This window comes from Hemibagrus wyckioides, linkage group LG24 (genome assembly GCF_019097595.1).
Source record: "Hemibagrus wyckioides isolate EC202008001 linkage group LG24, SWU_Hwy_1.0, whole genome shotgun sequence".
Taxonomy (NCBI): domain Eukaryota; kingdom Metazoa; phylum Chordata; class Actinopteri; order Siluriformes; family Bagridae; genus Hemibagrus; species Hemibagrus wyckioides.
The window spans coordinates 16,441,655-16,466,723 of record NC_080733.1 but is presented as its reverse complement, the minus strand read 5'-3'; the positions used below and the strand labels follow the sequence as shown (position 1 = coordinate 16,466,723).

The window sequence follows — 25,069 nt, the reverse complement described above, 5'->3', positions numbered from 1 at the left end:
CTCAAAATGTAATAAAAAGAGGTGCTTCTTATTTCACTTTTGCAGTAATAAATAGAATTTATTAAAAAAAAAGCACAAATAATTAATATTAATGAATTTATTTAAATTATTTAAATAGAATTTATTACTTATAAAAAGTAAAATCATCTTAATAATCTATAATAAGAATAATAAAATAATCTTATTATTTTTATCTTATTAGTTTTAATCTTATTACGTTAATCTTATTATTTTATCTTCTTTTTTTTTACACTATTAACTAGACATTATTTTAATCAAAATAGATTTTAAATTATAATTTTTACTCACATGTGAAAGACAGTGTGAAGGTGTTTGTAACAACATCGGTTTAGTGTCATTCAGTTAGTCATTTATTGACGCTCCCCTGCGCTGAATAACGTCGCTTTTATTAACGTTAGTGTGGTCTGTAATGTTTCAGGTGATTAAACAGGGTGGTGGTGTTACCCTTTGGTGTAGAAACCGTGACTAAACATTGCTTGTAATGCAGCGTAATCTAGTTTAAAACCGAAAAAATAGAGGATACTTGGGAACACTCCTCTCTCCTCGTTACACTTCTCTCATTTCCATGAAAATAGATTTAGCTGAACTGTAGTAAAGTAGGATTAAGATGGTGTGGAATTGTGATGGCCGTTTTTTAAGGAGTAATCGTGCAGCTCTAGTTCCTAGTTAGGTGTGTGTTCAGGTTGGTGGATTCGGCGGGGTGAGAGGGTGCAGTAGACTGGGCAGGACTGGGTAGGCCGGGAGGGGGTGGGGGGTGGTCATGTTACGTAGGTGGAGGGGCAGGGAACGTAGTGTGCGTGACAGGCGGGGCCCACCGGAGGGCGGGCACGCTTGATAGGTCTGGAGGGGGTGGGCGGTGGTGTCGTGCTGTGGCCGGGAGGCGGGCGATGGTGTGGGCTGTGTCGGAGCGGGTGGGGCAGAGGTAGGCTGCGTGGTACAGGCTGACGGGGTGGGCGGGTGGGGGAGCCTGTTGGGTAGCTGGGTGGGCTGGGCTGACTGGGGCAGGTGGGTGTGTGAGGCTTGGTGGTGCAGGTGGGTGTGGCAGAATGTGGTGGTCAGTATGCAGTTAGGTGGGTAGGAAGGAAGGTAGGTAGTTTTGATGAACCTCCTTTCAACCACGAAAGGCACCAAATTGTTTAAAAAGAAACACATACAGCTCCTTTTCACAGTCCATTCTGTGACGAGCGGTCAATCCCACCATGGGTCAGACACCCAGGTCTAAAGTGGGACAACCTTTAACCTTTAAGGGACTTGCCAGTTTTGTTTAAATGAATGTTTTATTAATTTATTATTATTATTATTATTTTTATGTTTATTATTATTATTATTATTTTATAATCATTTGTCATTTACGGCATTTAGCAGAAGGCTTTATCCAGAGCAGCTTCCAGAAGTGCTTTTGAAGACTGTCAATAAAAACACATCGACACTTGTTCACTAAGAATCACTGAAATGAACCAAAATTAATTCTAAAATCTACTCTAAGATCATAAGCGTTATTGTAACCATTACAGTGTTTTACTGTATCAGTGTGAAACCAAGCACTGATCCAATAATGAGTAAAACACACAAGCCCAAATTTCTGAAGGCTCCAGTAGTGCAGCTGGGGTAATAGCAGTGTGAGACGAGGTGTGGATGTAATGACGGGGTAATGACGGGGTCAGACTTACTTCTGTAAGTCGCTCTGGATCAAGCCTTCTGCTAATTACATTATATAATATATATATATATGATATGATACTGTCGATACTGTCGTCTAGCCGGATGTCCTTAAATGGTCATCACATATACCTTAGCTAGATATTGTTCTAGGTGTTATCACCCAAATGGTCGGGCAATACTAAATGGTAATCACGGCCATGTATACCCTCTAATAATTGATTGGATTAAGTGTTCTAAATGTTTGGTTCTTAAGAAGAAACATTATGATAAGTTTGCCTAGTGGAATGGAGCCATAACCAGTGTGCATGAGGTGAAGTTTCGATGACGGGTAAGATTCTCTGAGGGCCGAAGGAGGACAACCCACTGCAGGGCTTCACCGCCACTGGGCACCTGCCCGAAATGGGAGGTGTAATCTGTGTAAAGGAAGTGTTGTGATGCTTCAGGGCCAAAAGCATCAAAGGGGGGACTGAAAGAAACTACAGACTGCCTCAACCCAGATTCCACTCCACAGTACACATCTGAAAGAGCTCATTCCTAAAAAGGCTTACATATCATATAGAAATATCTTTAATTCAAATCAGTTTATCTATTTTGGTATCTTTACATTGGCTTAAAGCAGCATTACCAAACATTTAGAACACTTAATCCAATCAATTATTAGTCTGGGAGCGGCAGCAAGACATCAAGAACAGTCCCTGAACAAAGGGTATACGTGACCTTGATTACCATTTAGTATCACCCGACCATTTGGGTGATAACACTTAGAACAATACCTAGCCAAGGTATACGTGACCTTGATGACCATTTAAGGACATCCGGCTAGACGACAGTATCATCCAGCCATTTGGGGAATACTCAGTTCTTACACTAATTTACATTTAAAGTGAAACTCATTTAAATTACACACGGGAAACACTGTATAAAAGGTTTGAGCAGGATTTGTCTTGTGTTCTTTTTTACTCAGATGAACCCAAAGTACTTTATGTATTTTGTCACTGTGATGCTGCAATAAACTTCTACATTAAGATCTTCAATGCCCTCATCGTTTTATTTTTCTTACACCACTGTACAGGGGTGTACTGTGAGATACTGTATGTATAAATATATATATATATATATTTATACAGATCTAATGAGTGCCTTCATTATTATTATTAAGTTTTTTTAAGTATTATTAGTGTGTTTATTATTATTATTATTATTATTATTATTATTATTATTATTATTATTGTTATTATTATTATTATTACTACTACTACTACAGTGGATCCTCGGCATACAAATTTAGTTCAGAAATAATGTAAATGTAGATAATCCATTCCAGCGTCCCAAAAATCTACAATTTAGCCAGCGTTCCGTTCGGTTCATTGGTGTGTTGAAAATGCTTTGTATGCCGATGCTAATTTCTTCCTAAATTTCAATTCTTATGCAGAAAATTTGAAGACGGCATTTGTATGTTGAGGTTCCACTGTATGATTATTATTATTATTATTATTATTATTATTATTATTATTATTATTATTATTTTATAATCATTTGTTTTTTAAATGTAATATCTGCTGTATGGCCATCCATAAGGACTATGGAGACTTGCTCATGTTTGTTTTTTTATTCTAAGAGGTAAATGTTATTTAAACGTTAGATTTAAGTAGAATTTAAGGTTTTTACATTGTCATTTACAGCATTTAGCAGAAGGCTTTATCCAGAGCAGCTTCCAGAAGTGCTTTTGAAGACTCTGTCAATAAAAATACATCAACACTAGTTCACTAAGAATCACTGAAATTAACCAAAATTAATTCTATCTACTCTAAGATCATAAGCGTTATTATAACCATTACAGTGTTTTACTGTATCAGTGTGGAACCACAAAAACTTTTAGACTAAAATCCCTCAGTTTCATATTGAATTTTCTGAGTTTATTGATTGGGATAGAATGTAAATTAAAAAAGGGAAATGGTTAAAGTGATCAATATAAAATCATAGAGCTAGAGTTAGGGCTCTTTAATACAAGTCAGTTTTAGTCCATAAAAAGGTAGTGTATTTAAATGCAAATCATTATAAATAAATAGATAAATCTATAAATGAGTTTCTATTTCTACAGACAGACAGATCCACAGCTTGTATAATCCAGTGAGATTTCTCTGATTTTCTCAGTAGCACAGACGATACAGTCTGCTTTGGAGAAAACGTCCCACAATCCATTTCTGATCACTTTTAAGTAGATTAATCTGCTATTGTATTTTCTTTAGAAATTGGATTAATACATGTCTATAGCAAATTATAATACCATATCTATCTTTTTCAGGGTTTTTTTTCCCAAATTTTCACCTTACAACATCAAACTACTGAAAGGTAACAGTTCTGAAAATGAATAAAAAACTGAAAAAGTAGAATACCAGAGATGGAAAAGTCATCAGACTCCTGATTTAATACTTCATAGAGCCACCTTTTGCTTGAATTACAGCCATTGATCTTTTTGGATTAGTCTGTTTTAGCTTTGCACACCTAGATTAGGGAAAATTTGCCCATTCTTCCTCACAGAATTGCTCAAGTTCAGTCAAATTCCATGGTGAGTGAAGATGAACTGCTCTTCATCACTCAGACAGATCGGATTTAAGTCAGGGCTCTGACTCGGCCACTCAAGTACATTCACCTTCCTGCCCTTAAGCCACTGTGTTGTTCTTTTGGCAGTATGTTTAGGGTCATTGTCGTGTTGGAAGGTGAATGATCTGCCCATCTTCAGCTGTCTAGCAGAGGGATGCAGGTTGTCCTCAACAATTTGGATATACTTGGCAGCATCCATTTTCTCTTCAATCCTGAACAATCACTCAGTCCTCGCTGAAGAGAAACACCTCCAGAACATAATGCTGAATTTCTATAGGCACTGTACATATAATATCGTATAAAAGAGTATAATGTAGTAACATAGAAACAGTGAGATAGAATTAGTTACAAATATGTCAAGAAGTCCAGTACGTACATATTAGTCTGATACGATGGAATAAATGTTTAAAGAATATTTCTGTTTAGTTTTGGACTTTTACACAGAGTTACAAGGCTAATAGGAGAGGAATCAGCTTCATGGATCACCTTAAGGCATCACACCAACTCAGTAACACACCCAGGTCTGTTATAGCACATAGCAGGAGGCCTGGGTTCCATAAACAGGGTAATACAGAGCCTTGCAAAAGTATTTGGTGTGTTTCCTCTTTGATTTAGATTTTATGTAAAGGATCTAGTCCAGATTGTTGATGTGGAATGAAACAAATAAGATTAAAACTCCTAACCCGGCTAGTAAGAAAACACACTTCCTAGTTTTTCCAGCATGAACGACTGCAAACATTCAGTCCAGTTCAGTCTCTATCTCTATCTCTCTATCTCTCTCTCTTTCTCACAATCACACAACCTGAATTTTTCAATAAGTGTTCCAATAAATGTAAAAAATGTGTAAATATTTTCATATTCCCATTGTGTACACGTTATTCATTCTGTATATGAATTTCTGCTCCTTTTTTTTTTATGAAGGGTGCCAATACTTCTGTTATCTACACAGGACATGTGCAGAGACACTAATATTCCTACAAAGGGGGAAAATCCAAAGGAGTTTAAAGAGGAAAGCAAGTATTTACACAGAGCCCACATTTCTCCTCAGTGCCATGTCTCAGTGATTCAGATTCATCCACAGAGTCGATCAAAGAAATGTGAATCTTTTAACAATTATATTTCAGTTCATATTTTTAATATATAAAAATGATACTGTGTAAGGGATTGTTCACACGTTTGTTTGTTTTTTGTTTGTTTGTTTGTTTGTTTGTTTGTTTGTTTGTTTTCTTCAAACACTACTCCACATACAGCGATAGAACGTTTGATTCAATATACTGAATCGGTCCAATGAATCGAACGTCGAAAAGATTCAACCGATTCATTTTTGTTCGTCCGAATTTTTGCCTTAGAAAATGTAAATTCTGCACCGTTTACTCACAGTTTGTACCTAATATTAAGTGTTAAAGAAGAAAGCAAATATTTACACAGAGACGACATTTCTCTTCAGTGCCATTTCTCAGTGATTCAGATTCATCCACAGAGTCGATCAAAGAAATCAGAATCAGCTTTATTCACCAAGTGTGCGCAGACACAAGGAATTTGTTGTGGTTTTTAAGGTTTTCTTGGTACATATATACATATATACATATATATACACATACATACATACACAGGGGCGTCGCTAGGGCTCGAGACCCGAATGATTTTAATCTAGCCCTGAATGTTTTATCCCGAATTTTGCCCCCGGAGTGTAGAGGAATTAAGTAAATGTTGATCGATTTTGACTGACATCTTTCTCCGCGCGCGCGCGCACACACGCACACACACACACAGGGGAGTTCCTAGGATTTGAAAACATTAGGGGCTGAGTCCGAAACAGATAGCAACAGAGTTTGGACCGAGTCTGGCTTACATTCGGCACTTCTGGCTCGCTGCTGCCGCAGTCTTTTTCACATCCTTGTGTCAAACAGCATTAGGCTGAGCTCTGGCTGGACTCTGGTCAACCAAAAGTAAATTGTATGTGTCTGGCTGAGCCCTGGCTTGAGTTTGGTCCGCCAGAAAAGGAAAAATATCCGGCTGAGATCTGGGTGGGATTTGGTTAGCCGAAGAGTAAAAGGTCTCTGACATGAATGTGCTTTACAGTATCCTTGTAAGATACTGTAGTGGTTCATATTTGTTTTATACATATTTATAAAGTTAATTTTGTCAAAAAGAATAAAAAAACTGAAAGTGTTATAGTTAAAAATTCCTTAACATCAAATAGCAGACATTTTCATCAAAATTTATTTAAAAACAATCTTACAAGGAATTAATGATAAGTGGGCAGTAATAAAAGTGAATATAAATGAAGTAAATCTGAAGAAGAGAAGACAATGATGGTTGACAAGATTATTTTGATGGGTAATTGAGGCAGACAAGAGGTGTGAATGTGTGGAATGAAAAAAATGTTTGCAGAATGATCCAAGACACAAACTAATGGTCAGTCTGCAGCACCGTCCAGACACAAGGGCTAGTGACTGAATTTGTTTTTACTGAATTTGTTGACTGTTGTAATGAGACAGATTTATGACTTTAGCTGAAATGAACATGAACAACTTTAGTTTAGTTTGAACAACTACTATATTGTTAATAAACTGTGCCTGCTGTATGTCTGTTTTGTTATTAGATTAGATATCTGTCTTCTAAACACATTCTGCTGCATTAAATAACAAGCTGGATAACATTTTCTAAGTCTATCTATGTAAATGATCAGTAATTGAAGAAACCATTCTGTACTCTCCGTAAACAAAGTAAACAAAAACATTTATAAAAATCCGAAACTTTCATATGTGTGTTTATGGCGATCCTGTTCGGTCTCATGGCAGAAAGGACAATGCGGTGTACGGATGACGATGACGTGTTTTTTTCAATGCATCTTGGAAATTGTATTTTATTTTCATCTAGGGGATTAACCCTGCTTTACTAAATGACTACTTTTCCCAGAGTGCACTGCGTGACACCGTCCCGCTATTACAATAAAAGAAGAGCACGCCCCGCCCACTGGAGAGATCGCTTTTGTCTTTTGGAGATTTAATACTTTAAGGTAAGTTGTCTTTTTAAAAAAATCTCTCCTACAGCACACTTACTGATTTGCTTTTTGCTCATGTACATATCTTTTCTGTGTTTGGAGTTTAGTTTTATGTTGGAGTTGCTGGAATTATTCTACAGTACATAATGGAAAAGATTCGGCCTTATAGTGACCACAGCACAGTGACCGTGGAGTTCTGAAACAGCCGGACCCCAGAGGAAAAGCTTCTCAAGCCAACACCCAGCTGTAAGATGGAAGATTTCTGTTTGTTTCTATCATATATTATCTGTTACTGTAAGGCTCATTTCATAGCATGTGTGACACACACACACAAACATATAATTTAACACAGGAAGGCAGGATGTATGCAACGATTTTGTTCTCTTTATTTATTGTTGATAGTCTCCATGTTTTAGTGAGAGATATAAACTATATGATATTCACTTTATAAATAAATCTTAGTAGGCAGTGTAGTGAACCTGTATGAGGGTGCCTAAATAGACGATCTGGTGTGTTTTGAGAAGCGGCCATTTTCTCCGAGCCTGGTATTAGGCAGCTGACGTGTAATTACTGCCACCTAGTGGTTGTAGGGTGTAACACATGCCTTATTTTATTTATTAGGGTTTCTTCAGAAATATATAAAATCATTTAACCTCATTTGTACTTGATATGCAAACGATCTTGATGAATCAGTGGATATGCATGAGCATGGATCTGAATCTGATCTGACTTCAGTGGTGTTGGTCACTAGACAGGTCAGAAGGCGGATGCAGATCATTCCTTAGGGTTTTTATTTGAAACCTTTATTTGTCACATATACATTACAGCACAGTGAAATTCTTTCTTCGCATATCCCATCCTTGGAGGTTGTGGTCAGAGCGCAGGGTCAGCCATGATACGGCGCCCCTGGAGCAGAGAGGGTTAAGGGCCTTGCTCAAGGGCCCAACAGTGGCAACTTGGCGGTGCTGGGGCTTGAACCCCTGATCTTCCGGTCAACGACCCAGAGCCTTAATCACCTGAGCCACCACTGCCCCATTTTTTTTTTTTTGCCCATGCATTTTTTTTTAATGTGCAAATGTATAAATACAGAATATAAGTGAAGCAGCAAATGTCATCAGGGAAGGATTAACAAGAAAATAAACAAACAAATAAATATATAATGTTTTCCATGATACATTTCTTAAACATTCAATTCTTGTTTGAAATCCATCCCAACTTCACCTCATTTAAAAGGTAAAATACTTATTCTCAACTAAACCAATTATCTCTAATCTCCCTTTATTCAACCTTATTGATAAAGACTTTAAAAAGGAAAAGTTACAAACAAATTCCTAAGATATCACCTTGCCACACTATTGTTTCCATCCTTTATGAACAATAAGGCAGATCTTCCCTGAATCAATCAATCAATTTATTTATTTATTTATTTATTTATTTATTTATTTATTTATTATTTTTTTATTTTATCCCATATGACTCAAATAAATGTAAAATTCTAATAGCTTTGGAATTGTTTGAAAACTTAATACTTTCTAAGTATCTCATTATTTCATTTTTGAATACAAGAAAGAGGGGTATACTATTATTAAATTTACATAGATTTGTTTTTATAAATAATGTTCCTGTTCCAGATAAAGTATGTGTGTGGAGTAAAATTGTGCTTAAAAATGAGAGATCAGGAGAGGTGTCAGGAACAGCTGGACAGTTCCCTGCCAGGCCCAGAGAGGGCGCTGGCAGGTGAACCTTGGAAGCCTGCTTCTTTGTGTGTTTTGTTACGCCCTTCCTATTGTTCCTATCCTGATTGTGTCACCTGTATCCCATTAGCCCTAATGTTTACCCCTATAAATAGGGATCCTTGTGTTTGTGTCATTGTCCATGATTGTTATCTGTACCGTGGTTTCTGTTGGGGTTTTGTTTGTTAAGTTCCATGTCCAAGCTAAGGTCTAGGTTTTGGTTTGGTTTTGTTTAGTTTAGTTTAGTTTAGTTTAGTTAACCACACCATGTCTAGTGTTACGTTTGTTTCCCTATTTTGCGTCTTAAATGTAATAAAAGCAGTGCTTCGCTGAATCCTGCACATGGGTCTCATTCCACCATGTGCTGGCGTGTGCACACACACCACGGGCGTCTGGGGTCGAGCCCCGCATAGGGCGGGGGTCCCAGACGTTACAAGAGTAACATCTTTCTGTGGAAGTTAGAGAGTTTGATGGGGATCTTGGAGATGTCATAATTACAAACCAATAAAAAATGTAACCCACCTAATTTAGAGAAAACATAGGAGGGGATAGCATTCCAGATAGAATTGGGATCCTTTAAAATCGCCTCAGTCTGTATATTTTAAATGTAGAATTTGGAGTTGTAAAGTCTATAAAGTTCATGTTTGGTTATAACAACTGCTAAGGATGTCACCTGATTTTTAACAGAATATTGCAAATAAATGGAGTTGTGCAAGTTTTCAATGCCATTAACTCACATTTATTTCTATTCAAGCATAAGCCAGAAGCTTTTAAAAATGAATCACTTAAATCTAAATCAAGAGGAATTTGAGACGCATCTTGCAAAAACAGAGTGGTATCATCAGCCAGCTGACTGATAATAAAATGTCTTTCTGCCACCCTAATGCCACTTGAATCACTTTGCCATATATATGTTACCAAGAACTGAGAAGCAATCAGGAAAAGGTAAGGAGAGATTGTGTGTCCTTGTCTGATTCCAGGAGATAAATTAAACCTAGGAGAAGTTCCATATTTTAGTTTAATAGAGCTGCTATTATTATTATTATTATACAAAGTTCTAAGTGTTTTGCAGAAAAAGGGCCCAAAGCCACATTTTTCCAGTACTCTTAGGATAAAATGATGTTCAACAGAGTCAAATGCTTTGTAGAAATCAAGAAGTAAAATAAAACTGTCAGTGTCAAAGAGGTCACAATAATCCAATAAATCTAAAACAAGTTTACTATATGTCGATTTTTCATAAATCCAGACTGTGTTTCATCTATAATTGAATGCAAGACATCTTTGACTCGTTTAGAATAAAGTAAGGCCAAAATTTTATAATCATTATTGAGAAGTTTTATAGGACGCCACCTAGAGCATATTCGAGCGCACACTCTCGCGGTATTTTGGCGTCATACACCAATCGGTCTGCAGAGCGCCGCTTCAAGTCGAACACACCTTCTGTGTGTGTGTGTGTGTGTGTGTGTGTGTGTGTGTGTGTGTGTGTGTGTGTGTGGAGAGAGATGTCAGTCAAAATTGCGTACAGTAAAGGGCAACAGTGCTCAACTAAAACGATCAACATTTACTTAATTCCTCTACATTCGGGATAAATCATTCGGGGCTAGATTAAAAACTCGAGTCCCGAATGATTAGCCCTAGCGACGCCCCTGATCTCAGTCACAGTTTATAAGTCTATGGTCTACAGTTTTCAGATACATACTGAAGACTGAAGTCAAATATGTCATAAACAAGCAGTTGTATAGACCAATACGTGGTTAGCCACAATGATTAGAGTTTGTACGAGGGCTAAGACAGGACGGAGACGTGACGAAGGCGGGGATTTGACACCATAGAATACGCCCCAGCATGTCCATACGCCGTATAGTGTTCTGACCTAGAACATTTTTTACTTGTTGCTTACCCATGTTACTCAGATCACAAGGTTCTGGATGCATTTAGAAAAGTGTAACTGTGGTTCAGTCCATCAGACTTCCTCGATCACCTTTAGATAAAGAGATTATTAATAGAACTAGTGGAGTCTTTTCATCAGTTCTTTATCCCCCTCATGCCTCCTGATTATTACTGTTTACTGCTTTGTACTAGATGTTTTTGCTACATGTATGTAATTTGTATGTAATTTAATATTAATATTAATATAGTAACATGTCTGTAATTTAATAAAATATGTAATTTTATTAAATATTACAGGGGGCAATACACAATTATGAACAGGGATTATTTCCTTATTTTCTTTGTCATGTTTTGTTTGATGATTGTGCTATTCTGTCACGCCTCACAACCTGAGTCCCCATAGGAAATAAAATAAATTTGTTTTGCCTTCTCACCAGGGACGATTCTAGGATCTTCATATAAGGGTGGGCTCAGCCCCCAATGAGGGTATAATAGTAAAAAATAAAAATAAATAAATAAAATAAAATAAAGGTTTGACTAACAGGGTAGGATGGTAAACTTATTGCAGCATTCCACTGTATTGCATAGATGTGTATAACATGTGAGTACTGAACAAGCCAAATATGAGTCTTCCTCATCTCACACACACATACACACACACACACACACACACACTTGTCGCTCTCCGGATGTTGCGGTCTGCGGATTGAGGAACGAGCTAAAAGACGGGGGGAGAAGCCGAAATCTGTCGGCTTTTTCATATGAAATTTAAAGGCTGCGGCGATCACGAATTTGTGTAGAGTTTATGGAGAATTGCAGAATTTTTAGGGGGGCTGAGTAGAAATGTTAGAGGGGCCGCCCTAAAAATGACCTAGCGACGCCCATGCTCCTCACTCATGCTTTCTTTAAAAAATAGTACACATCTTGCAAATTCTCCCAAGGTATGGAAACTTTTGAGCACAACTGTATACTCTAAAAGGACAGATATTTGCCATGTTCCACTTCTTTAAGAGATTATATAACTAGTATCAAGATCATCAACATTATTAGAAACATTACAGTTGAAGTGGTTCAGAAGGGAGGTTTTTTGTGCGATGTTTGGTTGGTTTGTTTCAGTTGATTTGTTTCATTACTTTCCCTCCTCACGTGCCTCAGAGTCATTCTGAAACTGACTGAAGTGTGTTCTGTCTGCGCGAGGGTTTGCAAAAATCCCATCAGTATTGTACCACCATTACTCATCATGCGAAGGCTAAGGATCTTTTCTCACTGATGTTTAATAAACTCACCAACACCATAGAACAGAATGAAGGACTAATCTACATGCCACTTTTGCCTGCTTGTAAACTAAGAGAGGGGATTGCATCTTGAAGTTTCTTAATTCTAGGTCTTATAATGTTAGAGAAAGCACCTTAAACTTTGTGATGATTACATGGTTCCATTTCTGCATGCAGGCAATAAAACAGAACGATGGGAATATAATAAAATAAAGTCTGCAGAAATAAATCTTGCTCTAATAGATTAGATTTAAATGTATAGATCACAATAAATATTATGAAATGGTCGAAGCAAAAAAATACAATAAAATAATCAAAAGTCACTGAATGAAAGGAGTAAGCAGGAGAAAAGGAGTAAACTCTCTTGTATGTTGTTAGTCACGTTCTTCCTTTCTGCTTTTATGAGGGTAGGCAGCAGTTTTATTATGTAAATGAACTTTTCTGGATATGCTGCTCACGTGTTTCCCAGGACAGCGATTTTTTGGGTGACGTCAGTAACCTTATATGGACATACTGGGGCGTATTCTATGGTGTCAAATCCCCGCCTCCATCACGTCTCCGTCCTGTCTTAGCCCTCGTTTCCTGTACAAACACTAATCATTGTGGCTAACCACATATTGGCTGAAAACTGTAGACCATAGACTTATAAACTGTGACTGAGATCAGGGGCGTCGCTAGGGCTAATCATTCAGGACTCGAGTTTTTAATCTAGCCCAGAATGATTTATCCCGAATTTTGCCCCCGGAGTGTAGAGGAATTAAGTAAATGTTGATCGTTTTAGTTGAGTATTGTTGCCGTTTACTGTAAGCGATTTTGACTGACCTCTCTCTCCACACACACACCCACATTTCTAGGATCTGAAAACATCAGGGGCTAATCAGGGAGAGGGGGCAAGCAAGAATAACACGTTTTGTAAGGGCATGTTTATGTAATATTGTTTAATAATAAATAATAAAGTTAAATAAAGTCTTGCTACTAAAAAAGTTCATTAAATTCATGACATTTTCTCTCACACAGGTATGCCATGCATTATTAGCTCTTTTACAGCTTGTGTGTGAAGCAGTGTCGTGATCCTTTTTTATTATTATTATCATTTTACAATAATTTGTATTACACTTATTTCATTCCTCATTTATACTTTAACTACTGTATGTATTATCCTTTGTTTATTTTTTTTTTACAGCCTCTCTTCTCTTATTGTTCTCTCATCTCTCATTCTCTCATCTGTCTTGCTGCTTGTCTGTATCTTGTCTACTTCATGCTCTTGGTGACTTTTCGATCCTATTTCTTTGAGGGTGGAATCATCAGAGAGTATCTCCGAGACTGGACTTGAGCAAAACGGTCAATTAACATACTAGTATTTCTAGTGCTGAGAATACACCAAAAAGTATTAAAAAAAAAAACTTTGTATTTTTATTTAACAAAACAGAATAAAGGAAATCATTTCACATTAACATTTGTTTGCACAGCTCATTCACAACAAAGAGAAAAAAGAAGCTGTTAATAGCTTTAATAAAATCAGTAATAACAGGAACGAACTGCAGTTCACAACATTCAATATAATAATCATTTATCAAACATTTCTGTGGCATAAGAAAAAACACAAATCTCATTCAAAGAATCAAAAAGAATAAAAGTAAAAGAGAATAAAATAAGCATAAAATATACATAATATACAAAATACTGGAATAAATTTTAAATAAAATTATACTAAAAATAGAATTAACTAAACAGTTGGGAAACAGAAGATAGTATAAAAAGAAAGAAAAGAAAATCAGTTTTGGGCCACTTTTACCTGCTATGTGAATGCAGACTTATATTGCCCATATATTACATTTATTTATTAGTGCAAAAGAAGAAAATTGTGAGTTTCAAATGAACTCAATTTGCATCTAATGCCCCAATAACAGCTACTGATGGATTAGCCACTGCAGCACATACTGCTCCAAATACTGAAGTCTCAGAATGAATCATATACACTCATAATGTCTATCTGCAGTCTGCACCTCTGCCCTTTCCTTTTTCTGTAAATAGATGGTTTCTTTATAACGGTTCATTTCTTTTTCCACATCTCATGGAGAGTACTTGTTGTCCAGTTCCTCCAATAGTGTAGTGACCTCCGTCTTTCTCAGATTTTCCAAAATTATATACTGATTTTCACCTTCTGAAAGTGCAGAGAGCAGACTTCAGAAGTTTTACTAGTTACTATAGTGTGAGGATCAGCACTGTTAAAGACCGCACTCTGCAGGTTTGACTCTGTGACAGAAATCTCCTGATAGCCACAGCTTCCAATCCTCAATGGTTTATCTATAGTACTCACTGGAGAAGAGATTTAGTTGACTAACTGATAAAGTTAGCTAACTGAAAAGAGGTACTTCGTTCATGCTGTTTCTATGCCACATAGTGTTCTGACCTAGAAAAACACAGAATTTCACATTGCTTACTCATGTCACTCAGATCACAAGGTTCTGGATGCATTTAGAAAAGTGTAACTGTGGTTCAGTCCTGCTGACCTGCTCGCTCACCTTCAGATAAAAGAGTACATTTTATTATCTATTAATTTAGAGTATCTATTGTTCTGGAGTTTCCATCTGCTCAGTTCCTTGCCCCTCAAACTACCTGTTTATTACCAGTTTAGCACTGCTAGTGCTTGGGCCCTCTTGTTCTTCTAAGGATTTTTTTATTATTATTATTATTATTATTTTTTTTTTTTTTTCAATCATCCGGGCACTTTTGGGGGTCTTAACATGCTCAAAAACTCATGAAAATATGATCTCATGATAATATGATCTCAAGACATTGATAATGCAAAATTGATGAGGGATTTTTGATATCTCAAACGGTTCAGCCGTGAGGAGCCCTTAAACTTATGGCGAATAAAACGAAACAGGAAGTAGCTAATAACTTCTGTGTACATTAAGTGATCTACATGAAACCTTAGGATTATGTTAAGCATTGAAAGCTGATCACACTGATATGACAACTTGTGAGTCTTATAAGTCTTGGTCATAGCGCCACCAGCTGGCAGCAGGAAGTGTGTCACTTTTTGAAATATCTAATATTTTCTCCCTTACTTTCACCTGATTTGGTTCAAAATCAGTCAGAATAATGACAACACATGGCTGATGTGAAACTGTTAAGGAATTTTTGATACCTTGAATCGTGTTACTATGGCGACGAATTACATGGGTACATAATAGAAGAAAATGAATCTTGTCATATCTTACAAGTGGAAAGGCCTAATGTTCCAAAATATTTCATATAGAGAGTGTAAATGTTTATGAGAAAGTCCAGTGTGGCTGGTCCCCGGGCGTGGCACAGGGCTGTCACAGCGCCCCCTGGAACTTTGTCAGAAATCTAGTTGCACCTGGGTGGCGATGGCGCCATTGCTTGGGCCCGAGCATCGTTGCTATATTTGTTTATTGTTTTTTATTATTATTATTATTATTATTATTATTATTATTATTATTATTATTATTATTATTATTATACAATATTTTATATAGATATGTTTAATGCATCTTTGCATACAGTGCCTTGCAAAAGTATTCACCCCCCTTGGCATTTTTCGTGTTTTGTTGCCTCACAACCTGGAAATAAAATGGATTGTTTGAAGGTTTGCATCATTTAATTTACAGAACATGCCTACAACTTTGAAGATGCGATTTTTTTTTATTGTGAAGCAAACAACAAATAGGACAAAGTACCAGAAAACTTCAGCGTGCATAACTATTCAGCCCCCTAAAGTCAGCACTTTGTAGAGCCACCTTTTGCGGGAATTACAGCTGCAAGTCGCTTTGGATAAGTCTCTATGAGCTTGCCACATCTTGCCACTGGGATTTTTGCCCATTCCTCAAGGCAAAACTGCTCCAGCTCCTTCATGATGGATGGTTTCCACTTGTGAACAGCAATCTTCAAGTCTGATCACAGATTCTCAATTGGATTGAGGTCTGGGCTTTGACTAGGCCATTCCAACACATTTAAATGTCTCCCCTTAAACCACTCAAGGGATGAGTGGTTTAGTGATGAGTGATGGGATGTGTTGGGTTTGTGCCAGACATAGCGTTTTCCTTGGTTGCCAAAAAGTTCAACTTTAGTCTCATCTGACCAGAACACCTTCCTCCATACATTTGGGGAGTCGCCCACATGTCTTTCGGCAAACTCAAAACGTGCCTTCTTATTTTTAACACTAAGTAATGGCTTTTTTCTGTCCACTCTTCCATAAAGCCCAGCTCTATGGAGTGTACGGCTTCTTGTGATCCCATGCACAGATACACCAGTCTCTGCTGTGGAACTCTGCAGCTCCTTCAGGGTTACCTTTGCTGTGCTGCCTCTCTGATTAATGTCCTCCTTGCCCGGTCTGTGAGTTTTTGGTGGGCGGCCCTCTCTTGGCAGGTTTGTTGTGGTACCATGTTCTTTCCATTTGAAGATTATGGATTGATGGTGCTCCGGGGGATCATCAAACATTTGGATATTTTTTTATAACCCAACCCTGACTTGTACTTCTCAACAACTTTGTCCCTGACTTGTTTGGAGCGCTCCTTGGTCTTCATGGTGTGATGCCTCTTGCTTAGTGGTGTTGCAGCCTCTGGGGCCTTTCAGAAAAGGTGTGTTTATACTTACAGATCATGTGACACTTAGATTGCACACAGGTGGACTTCATTTAACTAATTATGTGACTTCTGAAGGTAATTGATTACACTAGAACTTTTGAGGGGCTTCATAGCAAAGGGGGTGAATACATATGCACATGCCAATTTTCAGATTTTTAATTTTTTTAAATTCTTTTTTATATATATTTTTCTCATTTCACTTCACCAACTTAGACTATTTTGTTCAGATCCATCACATAAAATTCAGATTAAAAAACATTTAAATTACAGGATATAATGTAAGAAAACATGAAAAATGCCAAGGGGGATGAATACTTTTGCAAGGCACTGTATGGCCCAAGACTGTTGCACAATACTGCATATAATTTTAAAAAACAAAATTCTTTAAATACTACAATTTAATTTAATATTCCAGTTTATCTTAAAAAAAAGAATTGATTAGGAACTGAAGGTCATCTGCAACCTTAATGTTATATTATATAAAAATATATATGCAAGACTAGACCTGCCTTATTTAGCCATTAAACCCGCTGATGTCTACAGGTGAATGTCTACAATTGAGTTTAAGCTGCATGTCTATCGAAATCTGCCAAAGCATTAGAGACAATGTTCCAAGCTGCTGTAGCTGCACCACCTAACAAACAACCGAGTGCTGCACCAACCGCTGCTCCTACGGCCATACCCGGAAACCCCATCGCCCCCGCTAACACTGCTCCTGCAAATGCTCCTTTTCTTACAGCCGCTGCATAATCCACAAGTCTGAGAGTGAAGCCGAGTCTCTCTGCAATCTGCATCTCTGCCTTTTCCCTGTTCTCTAACCTGATCTTTTCTTCATAACGCTCAGTTTCTCTTCCCAGATCTTCCTGAGAATGCTTCTTCTTCAGTTCCTCCAGCATTGCACTGACCTCCTTCTTTCTGTGATCTTGGAGGATTTTTTCCTCTTTCCTGATTCGTTTATCAGCATCTTCAAATTCCGAATTAGAAAAAATCCCATGTTCTGCCACCATCTTTTCTATTTCCTCAAACAGCTGCCTTGTCATTTCACCCTCACTCCTGTTCTTCATTCCACTGAAGACCAGATGTCTTTGGCCACAGTCCTCAAGAAGCTTTTTGAACTGCTTATTTTCCTTCATACTGTCTTCTGACTCACGCAACTCCTCTTCTTCATGGTATAAAGCAATCATTGTGTATTTCAAGATTTGATCTCCAAAGTAGCGCACTAACGGTTTATAAATGTCGTACACATTTGAGGGTATTTCTGATGGATTTAGTGTGAACAGGACAGCATGTGGCCCTGGACAGGAAAAACAAACCGCCTTCTTCAGCTCTTTTTTCAACGTATAGTGAAATAAATCGTGATCGACGAGATTTGGGGTGTTGACCAGAGTCACTTTTTTGTTAAGGATCTCTCCTGAAGTTTTAGTGGTCAGTATAGTGTGAGGATCAGCGCCGGTAAACACCGCTCGCTGCAGGATCGACTCGGTGAGAGAGAACTGCTGATGACCAGAGCTTCCAAATATGATAATCCTCAACGATGTACTCACTGCAAGTCAGGATTTAGTAGAGAAACTTTCATTTTATGTACAATAAACATTTTCAAATACATCTAATGGATGAATTTTAAAAGAAGCCTCCAGCTTCTTACAGCCTTAAGGGCTAAAACACCGGTAAGAAAATAGACAATGCATAATTGAATTACAAATAAAACACTGGACACCATTGAAAATGACATGTTACTTATAAAGATCAATCATTACAAATCATTAAAGAAAGAATTTTCCTTTAACTACACCAATAATAAATAAGTGTCACTCACTAGTAGGTGGTTCTATAAGGCTTCTCCTGCGTGTCCCCTTGGCAGGCCACTGAACTGCCGGAGCACCTGAAAAGCAACAGCATTTTTTTTTAAACAAAACAGAAAGAATATATTATACAAAAAGACATAGTTATACTGGGGTCATTTTCTTACCTTCAGCTGCTGCCATCTTCTTTTTGGTGTTATTGAGACTTGTCCTTTATGATGACTGGATAAATGCCAGAAATGTAAATGTAAAAAGATGTACACACTTCAGGATGTTATACAAAAACAATTCATTTCTGGCTGGTAATAAATCACCCCACTTAATGATGGCATTATTTGATGGCGTTTCAACATGGTAATAAACATAAAATACTAAATAAAAATAATTGTTTATATTCAGATTTTTATTTGTTTTGAAGTTCAGTGTAATGACACCTCTATGAGGTAGAGTTTAGCTTAGCTGAGCTAGCGCGAAAAAACACTGATACACAAACAGTTATATACTGGAGAAACGGTACCTTTTAATGTCGCTGAGATCCGCTTTAGCAGCAAAATGTGACACTGTACGCTGTTATCAAAGACCTGTAATAGAAACCGAAAGTATGAGTTGGTTGCCAGATTGAAAAGAAAAAACAGACAGAGTACAAAACCCTAAACAAAACAAAAAAATTACATGTTATTTTGTTTAGCTGTGCCGTTCAAAGTGTTGTATCTATATATAATAAAGAGCAAGGAGGTATGTTGCAGCTGTAAAATAATATATTTAAATCCCAGCTTTGGCTCAGGACAGAGATATGTGATCCACCTGAATACAGTGAATATAGATGTGTTTTGTGGCAAATCCAACATGTTTGTGTAGCATCTCCAGGCCGGATCACGTGCTCATGGAGTCAGCCGCATCCTTCCCAAAAACTCAATTAACTATTACACTACTCACAACTGAGCTATCACTACTTATAATCGTTTCATTAAACCTCAACCGACATGCTGTAACTCATGGAAGCCAGGCTCCGGGATTTCTGATGGCTCTGGATAACCAATGACCCCCCCAACAAGACTGGCGACAAAGGAGGAATCCTGCCTCCATGAATGTTGGAGTTCTGCAGACCATCAGTACTGATAGCCCCAGCCTCACACCTGGGACTCACCATCAACTTGTGACCTTACCATGCAAATCACCCTGCACCTAACAGTTTTACTGCTGTTAAAAGTCAACAAGAATTCCCTTATCTAAACCAAATCAATGCCTTGACCGGGGGATGACCAAAGTTCTGACTGAAGACACACACACACACACACACAGACACACACAACCACACACACACACCCAAAGCGTCTGGAAATGCTCATCCTGACCCCTACACGCACACACATAAGGAGAGTTCCTTGATTCAAGTTTCAATAAAACAATAGTAAAACCCTACCTGACCCATGCCTAACACACCTGTATATGTATTCCCCTTTGGCTTTTATATTTCTATGGTTGTAGTACCACTCATGACCTGTTGTTCTGTGTTTTCATGAAATAGAACATGTTTTATAAGATAAGAATGTAAGTTTTAATTGCCTATACCTAGTTTCCTTTCCTCTCATACTGTCTCTTTCGTGTCTACTATCAAAATGATCCGCTTTTACTTTTATAAGCAATAGTGTATGCCATGTGGTCATTCAAGTACATAATATGAGCCTACGATACTTTAATTGAAACTTTATCCATTCCTGACTTCACCATAAAGTATGCGAATGAGTGCCCGAGTGGAGACAAAGAAACCTTTTCCCTCCAAAAGTTCAGGTGTTGGATTAGTCACTCTGAAAAACTGGGCGCAACCAAGGGATCAATAAAAACCCTAAGCACCCATCTATCGAGGCTTTTTAGCTTTTTGGCTTTTTTAGCTTTTTGGCTTTTTGCGCAGCTTTTTGCTCTGCTCAGCTCGGCTTGGCCCCACGGGGGCCAACCCCCTCTCCGCTCTGCGGTCGGGGGGGCCCCCGTGCGCCTTTTCTTCCCGGCACGACCTCTTCTATTGTCGCCTGACTCGACTCCGATCTTTCTTCGGGACAAGACTTTCACTTTCTTCTGAGACCTTGCCGGCAGCTTCAATTGAAGAACTTTGTTTGCACCACCGAAACCTTTTTCGTTCCAGCAGAGTCTCTTGCTTACCCCGAGGACTTTGAATCTCCGAACCTCCTTGATCCACTACATCAGGATGCTTGTCAACGAACCAATGCAAGTAAAAGCTACCAATTATTTTAGATCCGCAATTTTAAGCTGAAGCCCCTTTATTAAGGCGAATCCTAATTACCTTGACAATTCTCACACGTGGTAACCAAAACTCGATCTGAAACTTGCCATATTTGATCTCTTCTCTGTTTCCTTATCTCTTTCTCTCTCACACTCTCTCTCTCTCGTTCTGATTTCCTCCGTATTCCCTTCCTTAATTTCAATCTCTCTTTGCCTACTTCTCCCCTCTCTATAATCCTTATCCTGTCTTTTATGTATGTGTGTCGTAGTTAGTATGTGTTGTGTGTTTTTGTTTTATTAAATGCATTTTATTCATGAGTGATTGTCTCTGTGCTTTGCTCACAATTTCGGGGTCCCTGAACATTGCTCTTGCTATGTGCTAAATTACAGCTAGTACTTTATAAAGTAGTTATTCTTTCTTGGCCAGGAAGATAACTTTCCCTGGAATTAATACATAATTATACCGTCTGTTCGCTGGACGAACAAATCAAATAATTGTGTTATTGATTCTCTGACAATTAGTTCTAAAACCCCCATTTGAATATTTATAATTAATTATAACCAGTTATAATTACCTTAAATATTTAAATGTTGAGCTAGATTCGCTACATATTATGGTGGAGAATGTGGGCATGTTCAAACTCTGTTCTGTGAGCACACTCAGGGTTAATTTACTGGTGTTTCTTTATTTTATTTTTATTATTTTTTGTTTTGTTTTGTTTTGTTTTTGTTTATTATTATTATTACGTGCGCGCTTGGAGCAGCCTGAGTAGCTGTTAAGAAAAAGAAAGAAAGAGAGAATTTAAACTGCAGTCCATAATATTAAAATCGCCCAGTAAAGACAAAGAAGTCTCTTACCTGTTCGTTAATATTACCAGAATTGGCTGTTGGAACGAAGAAATCGTCCTTCAGCTCGACAGAGATTTATTGAGAGCAACGCTCCTTTTTTTTGTATATGGGCCTTGTTGAAAATACCGCTAGATTCAAGTTATTGCAAAATCCAATTTCATTTAACTAGACGGACTCACTCCCTTAGGTTTAAACCATTAGGCTAGCTACCTAATGCATACCTAATAAGTTTTTAATCGCAACTCTTGATCAAGTAAATTAAACTGGTTTAACAGTGATTTGTAATTTGGCCGGTGAAAAGAATCCCACCCATTCCAGTTAAATATAAGTACAGGGAAGAACCCTGCATCGCTTTGTGGATTATTGTTGCGAATGATATGTAAATGGGAGTTTGAAATCTTGATCAAGTAAATTAAACTGGTTTAACAGTGATTTGTAATTTGGCTGGTGAAAAGAATCCTGCCCATTCCAGTCAAGATAACCACGGGGAAGAACCCTGCATCGTATTGAGCTTTTTTAGTATATTTAGTGGTTGTTGTCTGTGTGCAGGAAAAGAGAAAAAAAGAGAAATATATGAATCCTGCCACACCCCGTTTGTGCTTTCGTGACACAAACGCGTCCACTCTCGAATCACATAATCTGTGACCGAGAGTAACCCGTCACACGTGAAATTAACTTAAAGTGCAATACCTTTGAGTAACGCTAGAGGCGGTATAAGTGCCTTATGCTTCACCACCTCCTCCTACTGACTCTTAACCTCAGTGTGTACGGACTCACTAAATCCACCTGGTGGACCTCCTCCGCTAGGTCGTCTTTCCTTTCTACCTCCTTGCCTTGTAGCTTACTTAATTTTTTTTTACTTCTCCAGTCATTCTCTGATTAACTTATCTTATCATTATTGGTATTTTGAGTTAATTTATACTTAATTCTTATTCTAGATTTGACTATTACTATCTTTGACAAATTTAGTTATTTTCTCCCCTTTTCTTCATTTCAAGCTTGGGTTTTATACTTTATTATCATCATTATTATTATTATTTTATTTTATTTGGTTTTATTATTAATTATTTTTATTTTATTTTATTTTATTCATTTTTAATTGAGTTGCTTTATTTAATTCAATTACTTATTTACTTTTATTTTATTTTATTTAATTATTTTATTTATTTATTTATTTATTTTTGTTTTTTTGTTTTTTCTTTTTGTTCTTATTTAGTTAGTTTTCCCTTTGCTTCGTTCTCCTCCTCCTCGCAAGTTCCCTCACGCTAGTTTGAATTTAATTTAAAACGTGTTTTGAATCTGAATTCAAAGTAAGTGTGTGGAACTGGGGTGTGTGAGAATCATCAAGGTAAAATTTAACAATCTAAGAAAACCAAAGTATTTGGGCGATCATGCCGTCAACCTGACCTACACTGTCAGGCCTGACCTAGTTCCCACATTCGATTTTAAATCGTTAGGGCTAATATTGCCATTATCGTAATAATATAATAATATATATATATATTCGCCTAGTATTACCATCGCTAGTACGGCAAGGAATTGCATTGGTCCTCGCACCGTTGTTCTCTCTTCTCTCTCCCCACCAGTGAGCCAGCATGTCTTGATCATCAAGCCCTGATACGCACTGGGATCAACTAGAGGCCTGGCTGAACGCCATGACTGGTACCCTCCTACCTGAGGCTGCGAGAGATATACAACACCTGAGCCCTGAGAGCTGGATGACAACTTAAGTGCCCTGATGGCCTGCGATCCCACGCACGACTACAGCCACAAGGAGCTGGCCAAGATTCTCGGATCTCTGGCACACAACCTCCTCCTCCAGGCAAAACAAGCCTGGGGGGTGAAACAAGCATATCCCTCCTGGAACAAGAATCAACAGCACTAAAGATCCAAGCTGGGGAGGTTCGGAGGAATCTGGAAATTGCTCACGGTCAATTAGACCAGGTGACGACCAAAATGGAGCACCGACATCAGATGGCAGGTGAACAGGAACCAGAGCTGCAGGAGGAAGTAGTGAAACTACAGACAGCCCTGGCCGAGCTCCAGGTGAACACCGCACAGCACGAGCAATAGGAAAAGGACATGAGAGAGGAGCTCAGCGAGGATCTCCAGCGAGCCAAGGGCCTTTTAAAAAGAGCAGAGGCCAAACTGAGAGAAAGAGACGCCAAGGCTATGGCCTACGAGGGCCATGTGCAAAGTGCCCGGGCCGAAGTCCATGCCTTGTCAAAACAGAGAGACTATTTGAAGGACGAAGTTGATAAAATGCACAGGGAACTTCAGCATGCATATAAGTTGCAAGGTGAACCCGAAAGGGAAATACACCCCATAGAATTTCCCTCAACCTCAAAGGATTTTGATCCTCCAGGCCAAGAATTTCCTGGACATAGGGGGGGCGGGGGCCCCCTACTCAAGACCTCACCTACTAGCATCATCGAACCCCCAATAACAGAAAGGGGGTGGGAGTCCTTTCAAGGAACCCCGTATCCCAGGCACAGAGTGGCGACGAGGGAACTGGACAAACTGGCTAGGAATATTCCCACTTTCACGCCAAACCCCATGGGAGGCCACGATGTGCATGCCTACCTGCAGGACATTGACTTTCATTTACAAACTCTGACCAATGTGACTACACGAGACAAGCTCTACCTTCTCAGGATCACCTCCAGCTGGGAGGTGCGGAGTTTCCTAGACCGGCAGCCAGAAACAGTCACCGCAAACTACCAGCAACTTCGACAAGCTTTAATTAAAGAATTCTCTGAACCAGAGTCAGAGCACGGACTGTTTGCAGCCATGGATTTAAAACAGGGCAAACTAGAAACCCAACAGGCCTACTACAACAAGCTCTGACGGGCCTACTTTGAGGCCTGAAATGAGCCGTGAATGGAAGAGGATTTCAATTTCAAGACTTTGTTTCTCCGGAACCTGCACTCCAGTGTGAGCCAGCACCTGGGGTCCTGGTCTGCCCACGGAGCATGTCCACCCAACAGCTGAGAGACTTGGCACACAAAGCCTACACTAAGCAAAGGACTGTTCCTGAGAAAGCTGTAAAGGGCCCAACGATCTACCCTATTTCCGAGCAGAGTTTGGAACTGGCACTAGAGGGCATCCAACAACACCACAACAACCAGCCTGCTCCTAGAATGCCACCACACTCCCCTGCCAGCAGAGGGGATTGGGGCCATGGCAGTGCATGGCCCAAACATCATGCCGGACACCCCAGTAGATCCGGGGACAACTCAAGGGGGAGAGCCACCTGGGACAACAGGAGACGGCCCATGGGAGGACGATACCCATCAACACGAACCTCAGGGCCTGACCGCGAACAGCATAACCTTTCTCAAAATGGTCCAGACAAGCCCAGGTACAGACTATCAGT

The 25,069-nt window shown here is 38.5% G+C and overlaps 1 protein-coding gene and 1 long non-coding RNA gene across 2 annotated transcripts in view; one reads left to right on the top strand and one right to left on the bottom strand.

Moving 5' to 3' along the window:
• Nucleotides 1–7,218: 7,218 nt before the first annotated feature.
• The window catches only part of LOC131344822 (uncharacterized), a 28,482-nt gene continuing 10,631 nt past the window's right edge, over nt 7,219–25,069 (top strand). Inside the window, exons 1-2 of the long non-coding RNA XR_009203394.1 lie at nt 7,219–7,309; nt 7,402–7,540. This is a non-coding gene — a long non-coding RNA (uncharacterized LOC131344822). The remainder of the gene's footprint in view (nt 7,310–7,401; nt 7,541–25,069) is intronic.
• Nucleotides 15,803–19,203, bottom strand: LOC131344821 (GTPase IMAP family member 9-like). Its single transcript, XM_058377314.1, has 4 exons — nt 19,124–19,203; nt 18,774–18,828; nt 18,621–18,686; nt 15,803–18,347 (listed from the first exon to the last, which is right to left on the bottom strand). Exons 2-4 carry the CDS (start codon nt 18,787–18,789, stop codon nt 17,368–17,370), a joined length of 1,062 nt encoding a protein of 353 aa, XP_058233297.1. The 5' UTR covers nt 18,790–18,828; nt 19,124–19,203; the 3' UTR covers nt 15,803–17,367.